The 18,176-nt window shown below is 39.4% G+C and overlaps 1 protein-coding gene across 2 annotated transcripts in view; it reads right to left on the bottom strand.

Moving 5' to 3' along the window:
* Positions 1-5,293: 5,293 nt before the first annotated feature.
* The window catches only part of LOC5566254, a 48,449-nt gene continuing 35,566 nt past the window's right edge, over positions 5,294-18,176 (bottom strand). For both annotated transcript variants that reach the window (XM_021845283.1, XM_001650581.2), the window contains exons 8-11: positions 14,904-15,274; positions 14,001-14,078; positions 13,631-13,943; positions 5,294-6,531 (exon numbers count right to left, since the gene is read on the bottom strand). In XM_021845283.1, coding sequence (XP_021700975.1) covers positions 6,187-6,531; positions 13,631-13,943; positions 14,001-14,078; positions 14,904-15,274 — 1,107 coding nt within the window. In that variant the 3' untranslated portion in view covers positions 5,294-6,186. The remainder of the gene's footprint in view (positions 6,532-13,630; positions 13,944-14,000; positions 14,079-14,903; positions 15,275-18,176) is intronic.

The following is an 18,176-nucleotide window of genomic DNA, read 5'->3' on the forward strand; positions in this document are numbered from 1 at the left end:
CGCCCTAACGGAATAACAAGTGAAATCAGCAACGATGTCTGTACCATCTCAGTCTGCAGTTCGAAATGAGTTCCAAACGCCACCAACCGCAAGGAAGGAACACGCAACAGCAGCTGAGAGTTTGTCCGCGACCCTCGGCTCTGCCAAAACTGCTTGAATCATCGGCATACTACATAGAAGTGCACTATGGTCCAGGAATCAGTTTTACGCGGAAAGATGCATTCTGAGCTTTAGAATGAAACATTAGACAAAAACGGTCTTCTACAAAGTTGTTTGTATTAGTTGAGCCCTTTGTTTGGTTTTCTTGAAAATTAGGGTGGACCACATTTTCATAGAAATGATTAAACTAACTTTCTTATTTGTAGAAATTATATTATACATGCTTCAGCAAAGTTGTAGACAATTCAATTTCAAGCAACTTTGCCAAAAAAGTTTTTTTGTATCTCTTAAATTGACCGATTTAGAGCTTTTTTCCTACGGTGGCATAGGGTGGTCCGAACAAAACTGGTTTTCTGGCTCTAGAGTTTTCAATTCAAGTTTCTCATCAAAGTAGTCTATGAAACATTTTTAGAGCTTTGAAAAATGCGTAATTTGGTGAGTGAAGAAACTCGCTATCTCCTTCCGTTTAGGAGTTATTATTGTTTTTCTTCCAAAAACATGCCTACTTTGATTGTGAATTTCTCAGATTGGGGCAAACATAAAATAATCTTCTGACGGCGTTCAAAAGACAAAATAAAATTGTATATTATATCAAAAAATTACAGATGTGTTATTATTGTAACTCTAATAAAACGTCTTGAAAGTCAAACATTTTTTATCACAAAACCTTTAATAACTTTTGAACTAAAATGGATATTAACAATCTTTTTGCACGAAAATTTGCGTTTTGTTAAGTTCTAAAAGTCGTTAATAGACGACTTTGACGAGAAAATAATATTAAAAAACTAGAGTTAAAAAACTTATTTTTGTTGGACCACCCTGCGATGATTAGGAAAAAATGCTCTAGATTGGTCAAATTTTGAGCTACAGAAAAACTTTTTTTGGCAAAGTTGATCAAAATTTCAAGTTCTACCGCTTTGCTTAAGAGCATATACCAGTATTTTTGCAAAAAAAAAAGTTGATTATATGATATGTGTGATATTGTGGACCACCCTAGTTTCAAATGACACAGAATGAAAGCTTACATTTTTAGAAACAATTTTGTAGAAGATCATTTTTGTCAAAAATTTCATTTTCATGCTCAAAATGTAAAATAATAAAGAAATACAAACCATGAAAATCTCCAAAATAGTTTTAAAGCCCTATCTTTCTTATTTCAGATTTCTCGTCAAAGTGGTCTATGAACGACTTTAAGAACTTAACAAAACGCAAATTTTCATGCAAAAATATTGATGATATCTATTTTAGTTCAAAAGTAATTAAAGTTTTTCTGCTTAAATACCTTTGTTTTTAAAGGCATTTTATTAGAGTTACAAAAATAACACATCTGTAATTTTTTGATATAATATACAATTTTATTTTGTCTTTTGAGTGCCGTCAAAAGATATTTTTTGTGTTTGCCCCAATCAGAGATATTCACAATCAAAGTAGGCATGTTTTTGAAAGAAAAACAACAATAACTCCTAAACGAAAGGAGATAGCGAGTTTCTTCACTCACCAAATTACGCATTTTTTATAGCTCTAAAAGTGATTCATAGACTACTTTGATGAGAAATTTGAATTGAAAACTCTAGAGCCAGAAAACCAGTTTTGTTCGGACCACCCTTTGTCACTGCAGGAAAAAAGCTCTAAATCGGTCAATTTAAAAGATATAAAACAACTTTTTTGGCAAAGTTGCTTGAAATTGAATGGTCTATAACTTTGCTGAAGCATGTATAATATAATTTCTACAAATAAGAAAGTTAGTTACACAATTTCTATGAAAATGTGGTTCACCCTAATTTTCAATAACACCAAACAAAGGGCTTAACTAATACAAACAACTTTGTAGAAGACCATTTTTGTCTAATGTTTCATTCTAAAGCTCAAAATGCATCTTTCCGCGTAAAACTGATTCCTGGACCACTGTGGAGTGTCCGAAGCCGGCAAGATGCATTTTTTGCAACGGGAAGTACCACGCCGAGCAGCACACCGGTTTGGATCACTAAGAGAAATGGAAGACGGAAGAAAATGTTTCGGAGTCAGTTGCATAGGACAGCATGGCCGTAATGAGCAGGAGTCGGACGAAGAAGAGGACAACTGGAATGAAGAACAAGTGAATCTGATCTAATGTGTATTTTAAATAAGCTTGGAATGTGATAACTTTTTGTGTTAAAACTTCTTTTCTTGATCACACTTCCTTAAACTAACTATAATAAAAAAACACTTGTTTATGCCGTAAGGCAACTGAACCACGGAAGTTCCAGCGATTTGGATTTCGTCAGCTATCGTTTATCGACAAGGCAAATTTTTACAGTTTAGTTACGTTATTTGTTTCTAGATATGTGTGCACCATTATTTTACAAGTTTTGAAATAACTCGCCTAGTTTTAGAATCTGTTTCAATATTGTTCATTGGTCAACTGGATCCGGAGATATTCCAAAATTCCTTGGGAGAACGAGGAGTAGCCATAACCCAGGTGAATATCTCAGGATACAGATTTTTTATCGTTTTCGGATATTCACCCTTCGGAACAATACATTAATGAGATTGTGTTGTGAAAAAATGAAGCAGCCGTCTAGGAGTAATGAGCATTCATGTGTCTGGTACCACGCTGGCCAAATAAAAATCTTAATAACTTTAAAAAACATATCGTAATTTTCAGATATCTTCTCGAATACTTAATCGATTTGTAAGATTTTCTTAGAGTAGGTTCTTATCACTTGGCTTTGTGTAGCCCACATTTTATTTTATTTTTGATAAATTGACGTAAAACCAAATGGCCGCTAAAGACATTTAATATGGAGAATGTCGGCCCCCAAAGAAACTTCGGAATATCTTTCAAACCAGATCAAGAAACAAAAAGGTTATCAAGGGGTGTCTATTTTTATTGCGGTAAAAATGAAGCTGCCGGTAGAGGGGTTAATCAACCTGACCATGGAAAATTCAACTGTGCATGAATTTAGTAAAGAATGATTGGAGTTTCAGACATTGAACTAGTTCAGCCTGTTGGAGTCCTAGGCTTTGTAGGACGAAAAGTCAAATTAAATAAGTAAATTTTGATAAATTTATGAAGAAATTTATGAAAGTGTAGATTTAGATTGAGTAGAACAGGCCTGCCCAACCTTTATGAACCGCGGGCTAGTACTCAGAAATAATATTGTGTGACGGACCAAAGCATTTCCATCTTCTTTTGTTAAATCAAATAAGAAAAAAAATAGTGTGGAAAATTAAGTAAGAATCCATCTCAGTTATTTTTATTGATCTGACGAAAGAACTGTGTTCAAATTCCATCAAAATTAAGTTGAAGAGTAATTTGAAGTTCTTCTCAGAATTTTATCACAAACCCACCCTCCATTATTTGAAAATCCTGCTTAGGGTTATCCTGAGATCCTGGTTGACATCCTGCGAAAATGCAAAGCAGGCTTCTGAAAGAATTGTTACTATGATATCCTCGGAATTGTCAATCTAAAATCTGTGAAATATTTATCCAACATTGTTTATGAATCCTGTGCAGAATTCGGTCAGAAACCCACCTAAGATTATTTTGAAACAGGCAAGGTAGAATTTTGTTATAATTTGATTTTGAAGATTCTGAAAAATACTGCTAAAAGTTTTGCGAGAATTTTCCCCAAGTTTCGATTAAAATTTGTGTGCAGGATTTTGTGAAAATCAACCCTTTGCAGTGATATTCTGTTTGACTCATTTAGCTTTGTTTTTTAATTTAAGCTTGATTGACGTTAAGTTTTTCTCAAAGTCATGACAGATTGTTTTGACCTTAATACTGTGCATTGCGCGATTATTTATCGCGACGGCGATCTTAAAAATTTCTAAAAATACTTGTAGATCGTAGAAGACTCTAATTCTGCGCGATCATTTCTGAAAATCGTCGGTGCGAGATTTTTTCGTACCACCTATAATAATTCGAATAATTCTATCTACTTATTACAAAAGTATGGTTCCTCATAATAAGCCTCAAATTGTTATTCGCAAGCTAGACTTATATGAAGAATATTTTTCACGCTTATTTACTTCAAAGAAGAGTGCTGCTGAATTTTCCAGTTTCAAAATTATCCAGAACTACAAGGTTTATTAGGAATCATTTATGAAATCAAGTATATTTAGAAGATTTTAAATTTAAACCACCATTTCAGTAGCTTGAAATGCAATCAATAGTTTTATTGGTGATCTTTGGTATATTCCAACTTTATATAAGTGGAATATTCAACGGGCCAGATATGAAAAGAATCTTCAAAGTTTTCGCGGGCCACACAAAACGAAGTCGCGGGCCGGATGCGGCCCGCGAGCCGTGCGTTGGGCACCCCTGAAGTTGAGAGTAGGATTTTGGGCTTCCTTGAACGCGGACGACCAGTAGAAAGGAGAACAAGAGGGACAAAACATAGTAGTGAATGAAAGAAGAGTACAAAACATACGCTAGCAGATAAGAAAATTGACGATTGAGTTCAGTTTGTAAAAAGTGGGAGATAGTGGTGGTGAGAAAGAGTATGTGATGAAAAGTGAAAGTGTGCAAAAAAAAGAACCGAATAAAAAATTGGGCGAATGCAGTTTTATTTGATTAAGTTTCTTGATTAAGTCCTACAGGCTACAGTCCAGATTGGGCGTATTTGGAATCCTTGGATATGTATGGAAGTCAAGTGGGTTTATTCTACGACTGGCGTGAGGTGACAATTGTCGGTCTCGTATAGCGAGGTGACAATTCTCGACTCGAGTGTAGTGACTCTCCATTTGATTTACACGGCGAGTCACTTCACTCGAGTCGAGAATTGTCACCTCGTTATACGACACCGATAATTCTCACCTCACGCCAGCCGTAAAATAAACCCAAAGGTGTATCAATTGGCTTTCGATTGTTGTCAGTGCAAGCACTTTACAGTCTTCAACAGTCTGTTGGCCATCCAAGATTCAACAGTTTCCGAGCCAACGGTTACATTCCACAATTCTTGTACGCTTGCAAGTTTGGGTTTCTTAAGTATGCCCGTCATGGAAGAAAGCTTCACAGCCGAAGTTCAAAATACAAACAATAAAGAAGTCCATAATGGCGATCTTACTATTGGACATAAGCAAACTGATTTGATAACTGTGCAACATAAGGATTGAGTGTGATATTATGCAGCCAATAATTTAACATCAGAAGTGCTGTTCGAAACTTTTCATCTTATTTTTTCTCGCTTTCTCACAAACCATGTTTGATGTTCGTATTGCATCAATTTATACTTAAGTGTTTTGGGTAGGTTGTTATAATAAATTTAGTTATCGGTGTGTTGCGTTATCTGCGTAATACATATCTCGATAGTCCACTTCACTGTTAGAATATTTTGTTTGAGCTAAAGTAACGATCCCTGCTTCTTCCACTTCACCTCCATTTCCAGTTTGCCACGTAAGTTTCTACGGATTCCAATATATCAAGTAACTAAAACTCTGAGCTAGGAATGAAGTACCTACTTTGATATGCGGTTTTCTATGACTTTACTTGTGTTAAGATGCAAGTTTTGATTATTATTTGATCTGGTTTAGCTTGTGACAATTCGCATGCATTTGCTTGTACCCTTCCAAATGTATCGCACTCATTCCGTTACTTTGAAAAAGAATTGAAAGTGTGCTTGCGTTGTTACATATAACAAGTGAACTAATTTGCGATATTTGTAGGCTGTTTGACGATAAGCCTTCCTAAAAATGTTCTTGTAGTGAGCTTAGAGCATGGTACCTAGCCGCAGTATTTATCCATTAAGCAAAAATTTGAACTGCATTTTACTTCTGCTTGGCTAAAAGCTTGGAATAGTTTGGTAGATATTCGATTAAACTGCTAGTAGTAACAAATAAAAGATTGTGCTGTCACTTGCTTTTTGATATTCGTTCTGCTTTACCTAAACTATAGTCTACTGATAAGAATAGTAAGTAAACCCAATCATAAAGTGTCATTGAAAGCAGTTACGAATTTGCGAGTTTTTTTCTTTCTTAAAACTTTCCTTTCTATTAATATAATATACTTTAATATAAAAATACCCTTTCCCAGAAAAAAAGAACAGATTACACCTGTTGATTCGAAATCACTCTGATTAAAGAGCTAGCGAATGTACTCCTGCTGCTGTTATTGTTAGCACTAGCGTCCATTTTGATACTATCTACAGTGTTGCCAGTTTTGGAGGATGCTGCCAGCGATGCTGGTCGGTCCGGGATTCGGATTTTGAGCTGTTTCTTACGCGTCGGTGGAGGCTTCGTTGGGGCATGTGGAATGTCCGGAAGGTTGCATGTATCCTTAAGGTAGTTGTACACTGTGCCAACCCTGTCCAGTAGCCGTTTGGAGTACCGATGAGCAGTTCGGTCCACCACTGATGGTGACTTGATGCAGTCGTCGCCACCAAACTCACATACCTGAGAATAATCAAAGCATGAATTTGTATCATCCTTCTGAACATGAATGCATGTGTAACAACTAGGGTTGCCCACAATTATCAAACCGCAATAATGTACAGTTACAATCCCTGGATTTGTTCATATGGAGCCTTAAAAGCTTCTGTGAAATTTTCAGCGAAATTTATTTTGGGTAGTTTAGCCCTTGAAGTTTTGACAAAACCAACAAAATATATGGGCGTAAAGATTCTAATTACATTTCAAATCACAAGTAGCGCTATGGTCCAATGTACGGCTTTACTAATTTGACGTTTGTGTGGTGCCGAGTTCACTCGTTGCCATGATCACGTAAAGACAGTTGATGAGTGTCATTCATTACTATTTTGAAGATTCTCCAATCAATTTACAGGAGACTGCAACAAAGCCAAAGTTTTTCCCAGTTTAAACTAAAAAGTTATACCAAGATAAAACAAAATTTGGGGTTTCCCCGGGTTGAAACAGGCAACACCGGAGAAAAATAGGTTTTCCAAAAGTGCTCTAATAATATTCAAATTTTGTGCATAGGATGATAGGAAATTCGAAAACTTTAGACCCGTGTTTATTATTAATGCTCTGAGAGTTTTTTTTCGGCTAGGGTGCATACTGAGGCAGTCGTTGTCCATGCTCGAAAACTATAGTACCACAATTCGAGGGCAAATTGATCACTATTTCACAACCTTTTGATATGTTATCCTTTGGAATTTGAATTTTGTAAAATTAATTTATACAAAACCAGTTTTTCATTGATTTCTATCAGTTTATGCAATCGATCTTGTACAAAATAACATTTAGGGTTTCATAAAATAAGTCTCTCGGTTGTCGCGTGGGGGGTACCCCATTTTGCATAAAGACGTGTCGCATAAAGCACTTTCATGTAAGAACAAGTAGCATTTCAAGGACATATAATTCTAATGATGCCAAATGTCCTTATGCGAAACGTCCCACCCCCGACGCGCGAATGTTTGTAACGCGAGTAGTCGCGCGTTGTACCCTTGGTTTTTCATGTTCAACGCGATCTAGATTAAATATAGAAAAACCATCTTCGACAAAGTGGTTTACAAGCTCAAGGGCTGGCTGACATGCGGTGACTATTCAGCTCCTAAATTTCACCACCAGGCAGCGCTGGTGTGCATACAAGTTTTGTTTTGCAAATATCTCAGGAGCCTGAAATGGCGTCTTCGGCAAAGTTATTCAGAAGCTCAAGGGCTTTCATGATTTAAGCCAAGAAATTCAAAATTTTGGCACCAGGCGGCGCTAGTTAGCATTAAACAGTTTTTCGGATATATCAGGATCCTGACCAGGTTGGTAATGGTTGGGCATGGCGTACCATTGGTACCTCGCGTATCTGAAGGAATAAAATAGAACCCTCTGTGCGGTCCTTAGCCTCCTGCCCAGCAACTCCTATCCCTACCTCCTCGTATTGGCCGGGGTACGAGCAACCTTAGGGAAGATCGGGTAACCAACCCCGTTGGGAACATGGATCGTTTGTCGACAGAGAAGGGGGTTTGCTTCCGCAAACCTGGAGCATCTGTACTCCATGTTAGGAGCGGTTCCCAACATCGTCTGTTCACCATGTCAGGGGCGGCTGATCATCGTCCGAGTGCCAAAGAAGGACTCTAAGCTAAACTGCGTACTATGGCCCTCCGAACATTTAGGGGGAATGGTCCTCCGGAAAATCTAGGGGGTTGATGGCAGGCCCTGCAAGCCAGTCGAATAAAAATCAAGACACAGAGACGTAAAGGGACTAGCGATTAGAAGCTCGATACGTGCAACTGTAAATCTCTTAACTTCATCGGGAGCATACGCATAATCGCCAATGTGCTGAGCATCGTAGCGTTGCAGGAAGTGTGTTGGAAAGGATCAATTGTGCAAACGTTTAGAGGTAACCATATCATCAACCAGAGCTGCGGCAACGCACATGAGCTGGGAACAACTTTTATAGAGATTGATGATATGCAGAGACGCGTGATCAGGTGGTGGCAGATGTTGAGGACCAAGTAACATTAGCTTTATCATAATTTATTCAGCTAAAATGAGCTGTACAAACAGCATGTTAGCTAATGAAACTGTTATTGGGAAGGCCGGTATTCAACTTCAGCATAATCAACGTGCACAGCTCTTACTCCGGAAGCACTGATGATGATAAAGACGGTTTTTACGCGCAGCTCGAATGCGAGTACGACAACTGCCCAAGCCACGACGTTAAAATCATCACAAGAGATCTAAACGCTCAGGTTGGCCAGGAGGAGGAGTTCAGACCGACTACGCTGCGAAACACGTTTTTGTTTCAAGCACCAAAATACCGCTATTAACTTAATTTGGGCTTGCTGAATCCGTTGCTGTTCTCAAACATATCATAGCACGTCTAGTTTTTGAGGTATTGGCTGTTGAAAATGCAGAATTTGACTATTTCAGCCAAATTGCATGCAAGTTCATCAGCTTGTATGGCAATTTATTTGCTTAATTTGCTCGCCGAAATCCCTCTCGAGGACTTTTGGAGTACAATAAAAGCAGCCATCAACGTCGCAGGCGAGAACATTGTTGGGTACGTTAAACGGAGTCGACAGAACGATTGGTTCGACAAGGAATGTAGGCAGACTCTTGAGGAGAAGAATGTAACACGGGCGGTCATGCTGCAGCAAAAGACCCGGCAGAACGGGGAACATTAAAGACGGAAACTGCAACAGCAGACCCTTCTCTATCGGGAGAAAAAACGCCGCCTGAAGGAGACGGAGTGCGAGAAGATGGAACAGCTGTGCCTATCTCAAGAAACACGTAAGTTCTATCAGAAGCTCAACGCATTCCGCAACGGCTTCGTGCCGCGAGCCGAGATTTGCGGGACTAAGGATGGGAGCATGTTGGGTGGTAAATCACTGGACAATGCGTACTATTGGTACTTCGTGTACCTGCAGGTATAACATAGACCCCATTTGTGGTCTTTAGCCTCTTGTCCAGTAACTCCTATATCGACCGCCCCATGGTGCCGCTTGGGATACGAGTAACCGTAGGGAAGATCGGGTAGCCAATCCCGGTGGGACCTTGGTCGTATGCTGACAGGGAAGAGGGGCTCCTCTCTACCGAGGGTGTAGCTTATCAGAGCGGTTTGCTGGAAAGGGTCGACAGTGCATACGTATAGGGATCTACCAGAGCTGTGGCAATAGACACGAGCTGGGTACAGCTTTTATCGTGATGAGCAAAATGCAGAGTGGCGTGATTGGATGGTGACCAATCGACAACAGAATGTGCAAGTTAAGGATCAAAGGCCGTTTCTTCAATATAAGCATAATCAACGTGCACAGCCCTCACCTAGCAAGTAATGATAACGATAAGGACGCTTTCTACGTGAAACAGGAACGTGAATAAGACAGCTGCCGAAGCCATGATGTCAAAATCGTTATCGGAGATCTCAACGCTAAGGTTGGCCAGGAGGAGGAATTCAGACCGATTATAAGGAAGCTCAGCGCTCACCAGCTTACGAACGAAAACGGCTTTAGACTGATTGATTTCACCGCCTCCATGAACATGGCCATACGTTGTACCTACTTCCAGCACAGTCTCCCGTATCGGTACACCTGGAGATCATCCCAACAGACTGAATCGCAAATCGAACACGTTTTGATTGAATTACAGACACTTTTCGAACATTATCGACGTCAGAACCTATCACGGCGCAAACATCAATTCGGACCACTACCTTGAGATGGTTAAAGTGCGCCAAAGACTTTCAGTTGTGAACAACATTGCCTCAAGCTACCCGAAGTCACAACTGATTACGCGCAAAGCCTTGAAGCAGCGTTGCCGGAAGAGGGAGAACTCACCGAAGCCCCTCATGAGGACTGCTGGAGTAGTGTCAAAGCAGTCATAAACAACGCAGTGAAAGGTGCCATTGGGTTCGGGGAAAAAAATCGACGGAACGGTTGGTTCGACGAGGAGTGTCAGACGGTTTTGGACGAGAAGAATGCAGCGCGGGTGATTATGCTGCAGCAAAGCATCCGTCAAAACATGGAACGAAACAAACAGAAGCGAAGACAGCAAACCCATCTATTCCGGGATGAAAAGCGCCGCCTGGAGGAGTTGGAGTGCGAAGAGCTGTATCATTCTCAAGAAACGCGTAAGCTCTACAAGAAACTCAATGCATCCCGCAAAGGCTTTGTGCCGCGAGCCGGGATATGAATGAAGGTAACTTGACGGACGAACGTGAGGGGGTTGAAAGGTGGAAGCAACACTACGATGAACACCTGTATGGTGCAAAGGAGGATGACCAAGGCCGCAGGAGAAATGGCTTCATCAGCACGGCGGATGAGGGAGACGTGCCAACTCCCACAATAGGTAGCTTCAGTTCAAGAACAACAAAGCAACTGGAAAGAATGGTATTGAAGAGGAACTTATTAAAATGGGCCCGGACAGGTTGGCTACTTGCCTGTTCCGATTGATAGCCAGGATCTGGTATACTGAACAGCTACCGGAGTAGTGGAAGAAGGGAATAATATACCCAATATACAAAAAGGGTGACAAGTTAGAATGTGAGAACTATCGAGCGATCACCATTCTTAACGCAGCCTATAAAGTACTTTCCCAGATCATCTTCCGCCATCTATCGCCACTGGCAAGCAGATTTGTGGGAAGTTATTAAGCCGGTTTTGTAGACGGGCGATCGACAACAGATCAAATCTTAATGTTATGGAAGATAATGGACGAGAATGGTTTTCCCAGGAAACAGACTAGACTGATGAAGGCAGCGATGGATAGTGTGCAGTGCTGCGTTATCGGACCCGTTTGAAACACTCAAAGGACATCGACAAGGCGATGGTCTTCCCTGCCTCCTGTTCAATATTGTGCTAGAAGGTGTTGTGAAACGGGCGGGCTTCAACATGCAGGGCACAATCTTCATTAAATCCAGCCAGTTCATCTGTTTCGCTGACGACGTGGACATTGTCGGAAGAACATTCCAGGTGGTTTCTGAACAGTATACCAGACTGAAACGTGAAGTAGACCAGGTTGGATTGAGGGTGAATACGTCGAAGACGTAATATCTGCTGGCTGGAGGAACCGAGCGCGATACAGTTTGAGGCGGTGGACGAATTTGTTTACCTTGGATCATTGATGACGTCGGATAACAACTGCAGCAGAGAAATTCGAAGACGTATCATTGCCGGAAGTCAAGCTTACTACGGACTCCACAAGACCTTGCGGTCTGGCAAACTTCACCTCCGTACTAAGTGTACCATGTACAAGACGCTGATAAGCCCGGTAGGAGTTTTTGAAGGACGTTTGCTTAGGACGATCTTTGGCGGAGTATGTGAGAACGGTGTATGGAGGAATAGAATGAACCAAGAACTTGCGCAATTCTAGGGTGAACCCAGTATCCAGAAAGTCGCCAAAGCTGGAAGGGTACGATGCCGGACAACAACCCTGCAAAAATTGTGTTCACCTCAAATCCGGCCGGTTCAAGACGAAGAGGAGCGCAACGAGCTAGGTGGTTTGACCAAGTGGAGCAGGATCGTGGAAGTGTGGGGCGATCGAGAAACTGGAGGTTAGCAGCCATGGATCGAGTTAGTTGGCGTAATATTGTGGCACAGATCATGTCTCGAAGGACGTAGCGCCATCAAAAGTAAAGTCAGCAATCAAGCGTATAAAGAAAAGAATATTATCAAGCGTGTGAAATACGGCAGATTTCAGTATGCTGGATGCTTAGTGCGAATGTCGGATGGAAGAATTGTGAAAATAATATTCAGCAGAAAACCAGATAGTGGTCGGCGATTTCGTGGAACACCACGAATACGCTGGTTGTACACAATGGATCTGAAGTTCCTTTAGTAATCTTTAGAATATATTACAAAAATAATTATAACAGCTATACTCTACCCTGAGTCACACTACCGCAACAATAGAATTGATTATTCTATAACTCATAGGGTATATGCTAGTAAAGCCCTTCTTGGCTTGATAAATTTTGCTTAGAGTAAGGTGGGGCAAAAGTTCGACCTTAGTGGTATAATCAAAGTTTCCAGGAAAACAATAGCAGTTAAAACAAAACAAATACCGTACAGTGAACCTTCAACATATTGGCTATAATTTTGCTGAACAAACTTGTGTCAAAATATTTACCCATTTTTAGTTATAACAGTTTCAAAATTAATTGTCTTATTCGAACTTTTGCCCCACCGGTGGGGCAAGAGTTCGAATCTAGTGTGGGGCAAAAGTTTGCTGACTAAAACACAAAATATCGATCCTTTTATGACAGGCATACTTTACACCAGCCGTAAACTTAAGTTTGACGAAATATACACACTAAATTTTCATCAAAAAATTGCCCAAAACCGGGTTAACTGTAATATACTCAAAAATAGCAGTTTTTTCGCAAAACTAAGTGGAAATGTAAAATTTTGGTGACAATTTTCACACGATCAGACAAATTTAACTAAATTTGAAGATAATATGTGGATTTTAGGCAATTTGCAAATTTTTCCGTGAGCTTATACATGGGTCGAACTTTTGCCCCGCTGATTCGAACTTTTGCCCCACTATGGGCCAAAAATTGTTTTCAAGCATTTATGCAAAAACTAATACACTTCAAAGCAACCTTATTATAGGCCTAGAAACGCCCTTACATAAAATATTGAAAAAGATTTTATCTTCAATTGGTTCAATGCAACGAAAGTTTGACCAAATATTACAATATTTACGTCGGAAAACAACAAATTGCCATAACTTTTCCAAATCTCAATCGATTTTTATGATATTTGGATTGAAAGTCTCTTACTTGAATAGCTTTTGAACCACCATGACATTTATAAGATTTGTTTTAAATTGAGCTAGATATCTTAAAAAGAAACTCTTACCCCACTCGAACTTTTGCCCCACTTTACTCTAAATAATCACGCTGAAGAGGGTGGGTGGGTATCCTTAAAATGTTGTAGCTCATACAAAATTTGAAAAATTCACACAAAAAGCGTTACGAGGAATTGGGTGGGTATCAAAAAAGCCCATTTTTGGCATTATAAAATTTGTGAATGAACCTTATTAGAAGGTGTATTTAAAGATTTTTAAATAAAACTGGGCCCTAATAGCAAAGACTTACCCTATAGTGATGCAGAATAGCTGCATCGGCTGGCACATTGAGCGATCCCCGGCCGGGGCAAAATTCCCACACAAAGTGATTGCCAGCTTCGATGACGGCTTCCGGTTTACAAATGTACTTTGAGCGTTGCTTTTGTGGGTGCAGTTTCGAGCGCCGTCTTGTCTTCCTCTGCGTCGTAAGAGCTGCTCGAAGATCTGCCTCGGGCGATCCATCATCCATCATAGAAACATCGTCCGCAAATTGCAAATAGAAAAATGCATTCTGGAAGGAATAAGCTCCCGTATTTCTGCTATTGATCCGCTTCGACAGCCAACTAAAAGAGTATTAGTTATTGTAATGATTCAAGTTGGGAAAAGTCACAAGATCTTACTTTATAAGATCGATCAAAGTATCGTTGTGGTGTGGTATGATAAATTCATCTAAATCAATCAGTGCAACATGAGAGTACCTGCGAAGAATAGAAGCTTGATTAACATCGTTCCAATATACAGCAAAGTGGTCGACATTCGTTTAGCCGAGTTCCAATTTTTATTAGAGAGAGTCTGATACTATTTTCCTGACATGTGAAAAAATACCAAAGTTGTATAAATTTTAAAACCGGACAAAAATCCTGCAGAAGCTTCTAGCTATCATTCAATTAGTTTGCTTTCCTCATTCAGTAGTTTTTTTTTTTTTGAGAAATTCATTTTGAACAGAATGTTGGTCCACATCAAGGAAAATTCACATTTTGTCAATGGTACGGATTCCAACATGGGCATCAACACTTAAGAGTAATAAATTTGGCCATTATTATGGTCTTGCTTTTCTAGACGTAAAAAAAAACATTCGACAGTGTTTAGCATGAAGGCTTGATTGTTAAATTGAAAAAGTTTAATATTCCAATAGACATTGTTAGAATAATTCAAAGTAATCTGTCAAACCTGTCCCTGAGTTACCTCAGGGATGTCAAAATCCTTTGTTTTTGGACGACACAGGCCGCCAAATAACGAAGCCTGCGTGTCATCTGTAGTAGATTGCAAAAAAGTTTGGATGTTTTTTCTTCATACTTGCAAAAGTGGAAGATTTCTCCTAATGCTTTCAAAACTTTAACTTAAAATATTCCCACATAAACCAAAAGCTTTTTATTTGAAAAGTAGACATATTATCACGGTGAGAAGGTTCCAAATAAGTTAGTCAGATGGAGTTAAGTATCTAGGGCTCATGCTAGATAAAAATACTCATTAAAGTAAAAAATCGGCTAAGCGAATGTCGACCTCCAATCGATTCAACTCACCTGTACATGCTTCGATAGAGGCAATCGTTCAACGATGCAAACAACCCTTCCGTGCGAATCTCCTTCTGGGATCGCATTCTCAAATTCCACGGCAAAATATTTACAGTAATCTTCGGCTTCTGGTACGATGTATTGTCGCTCAGCTTCGTAGGAGCCATCTCCTCTTGGGGAACATTGTTGCTCTCAACGGATGGACCGGTGTTCGTTCGATCCCTGACTGGGGCAAATGGGGTTATCAATGGTGGGAGATTTCCAGTTACATAGTGCTGCAGGATACAGCTCGCTTTAGGTCCAATCGTGTGATTATAGAAAGTGAAGTGTGTCACTCCTAGTAGACTGTTCAGCTCCAGAAATTCCAACATGTAGAGGGCCTGTAAATGAGGAAAAATCTCAATCAATTTTATATTTTACTCAAATGTTCGAGAGGGTTTGATACAAAAGGGTGTTAGCGACAAAAACCTGGTTTAAGCAAGTTGATTTTTTTATTCTGTTTTTCATGCAAATTGTATAGGAGTCAAAAACATGCGAATTTTCTACGAATTTTGTCATATTTTCTGTTGGACGACAATATCCTTTAAGGTGAAGATGAAACGAAGCCAAACTTCAAATTTCCAAGAGCATAAATCTCGGTTCACCCGTTTTCAGCTTGAACGGATTTGTAGTTAGTAATATAACAGGACAGCTTGAAAACAGCAGATTTTTTAGTTTACTTAACTCAAAACCAATCGAAGTGTCACATACATTCGTTTGGGTTTGGGAACCTCATTGAAAAAAAAAGTTCTAAATAATAGAAAAAAACTTAGACTCTCACAGCACAGCAAATACTCAACGGATTTCCTTTTTTTTCAGTATACTCGTACATATATCTGGCCAAAGCAATGTTATGGCTGGAGTTATTCCAGTGAGTACTGGGTCAGGTCGGGTGGGGGGGTTCAGTGCTTTTGTGCCTCTGCTGGTAGGCAAATTTCAAGTCACAGATGGTTTACGGAATCGCCTATAATGTGGCCACTTTAGTAACAAATTTTAGGAAATACTCATCAGTGCAAAACGATTGAATTCTAAAATCATGTTTCCTGCATTTGATTGATCCTACAAACGACCATTTCCGGTCCCCGTGACGCCACAAATTTATGATGAAATGTACAATTTGTATCCAAACATCTGAGACAAGTTTTGGGGACGCATTTTTGTGAAACATTTTGTTTTATCTCTATTTTTCGAGAATTGCAACAGTTTAGTGTCCAACAAATCTTCAGGGTATTGAGTCCGAATGGCCACATACGGCACATTCTTAACGGTACAAAACTTTTCATTTATAATGCTGAATATCTGATCTTATTGATTTTTATGCAAATCAAAATTAAAGTCTTTGCATTAAATATGTTGACTTTTCATGTTTCAAAAATCGTTTTTATCACCCGACCAGTCCCAGTTACTTACCAGAATACCTCCGGCCACAGGAATATCCCTCTAACTACTTTTTAAAACCAAGATATGTGTGGTACATTGTGTACCAGTATACTGACCAAAACATATTTGAAACCATTAAGTATTCGCTGAGCGGTGAGAGTTTTAGTATTTTTGATTTCACTCAGGCTTATACTGCCCATATATGCTTTTGCCATCTGGATTTTTGAACCAACACATTTTTAAATCGTAGAATTTATGTTTCAAGATGTACTCTACTGTGCGTATGGAAATTGATACGCTTTGTTTGAAAAATATGAAATTGATGCAGTCTCATATTGTAAAATAAAGGCATAAAAGTCGCTATATGAACTTTCAACCCATATACACTGCCGTGAATCGCAAGTTAGTCCCATCTGTAAAAAAAAAGGCATTGATAGAATGGACTGTGAAGTTTTCAATCAAAATAAGTTACAGTTTTGTGTTCCACGGTGCGAAAGTCTGTAGTGGGACTGATATGCGGTTACTTTTCATTATAGGACAATTTGACTTGCTGTTTTTTCCTAATTTTTCCGAACAAATCATATTATTTCATTCAAGGTATCTAGAAGGGAAGTAGTCCAATGTGTCAGATTTCCCATTTCGCCATTTTGAAATGCCAAGTGACGAGTTTGTTTTGGTTGTTTGGATATCAGGTGCATGGCGTGACAACGTGGGTGTGTGGTAAGGTGTGGCAAAGTATCTGAATTTCGTTTACTAGGTAATGCACCGATAGTAGAATGACTATAAACTTACGAGTTACAGTTACAAGAACACAACCGACGGAACACCGTGGCACATCCTCTCTTTCGTTGGTGGGCGGCTCTCACCCGCAGAACTATTCGAAATTTCCACATTAACATGCATTACCACCTACTTTTCAAATAATCTACTTTTCAAGTAATCTACTTTTCAAGTAATCTATTTTTATTCGACTCAAACACCGGAATACTACATTGATGACGGAGATTTGATTCGCGACAAAACAGCTCATCAATGCTGGAGAAAGTTTTCACTTCACTGAGTTTATGTTTGTTGGAGTAAACATTCCCTAACAACCCCATAGAAACGGTAGAGTGAAAAAGAGTGTACACAAACCCGCCAGCTAGCCAACTCGCCAGCTGTCACTTCCACCTTCCCCGCAGCTAACCACACCGCGCACCCACTGACTGCTTAGATCAGTAAACCTGTCACTTTCTATCTTGATTTCATAAGTGTAGCTGAAAGAGCGTTGGAAGAGATGTTGAAAACTGAACTCAACTCAACTTTGACGAAAATGCAGATCAGACTGACTTGCGATTCACGGCAGTACAGGCTTTGGCAAATTTAGCGATCATTGACACACGAGCCATAATTTCATCCCGATAAGGCAATCCATGAGACAGCTGCGATCAACTGGTTTTTATTGTTTACCATGTGCTTTTGACGTTTCGCGATCGGAGTGACTTTCCGATTACAAAGTAAAATCGCAGACAGACGTTTGAGCAGGAACAAATTTATTCAAAATTCCTGTGTAAATTCTACCGTGGTGTCACCTAGGGAGCGAATTGCTGCAGTACTGTGACAGTTCGTGAAAGCACGTGGCTTCATCTTCTCGCTTACCACCCAGTCCACCACCCACTGAACAAAAATATCAAAACAATCACTTTGAAAATGATTCACACAATTGTGATACTTTCACGCCAATTTCTTTAACATAAGTAACGATCAATCAAGGGTATTATACTACCATGTATCGGTGAGTAAATTAAATGCCAACTTGTGGTAAAAATTACAATAGATTTAATTAACTTTTACATGAGAAATTAGATCCAAAAGGGAACATCA

The sequence above is a fragment of the Aedes aegypti genome, chromosome 2, assembly GCF_002204515.2.
Source record: "Aedes aegypti strain LVP_AGWG chromosome 2, AaegL5.0 Primary Assembly, whole genome shotgun sequence".
Taxonomy (NCBI): Eukaryota; Metazoa; Arthropoda; class Insecta; order Diptera; family Culicidae; genus Aedes; species Aedes aegypti.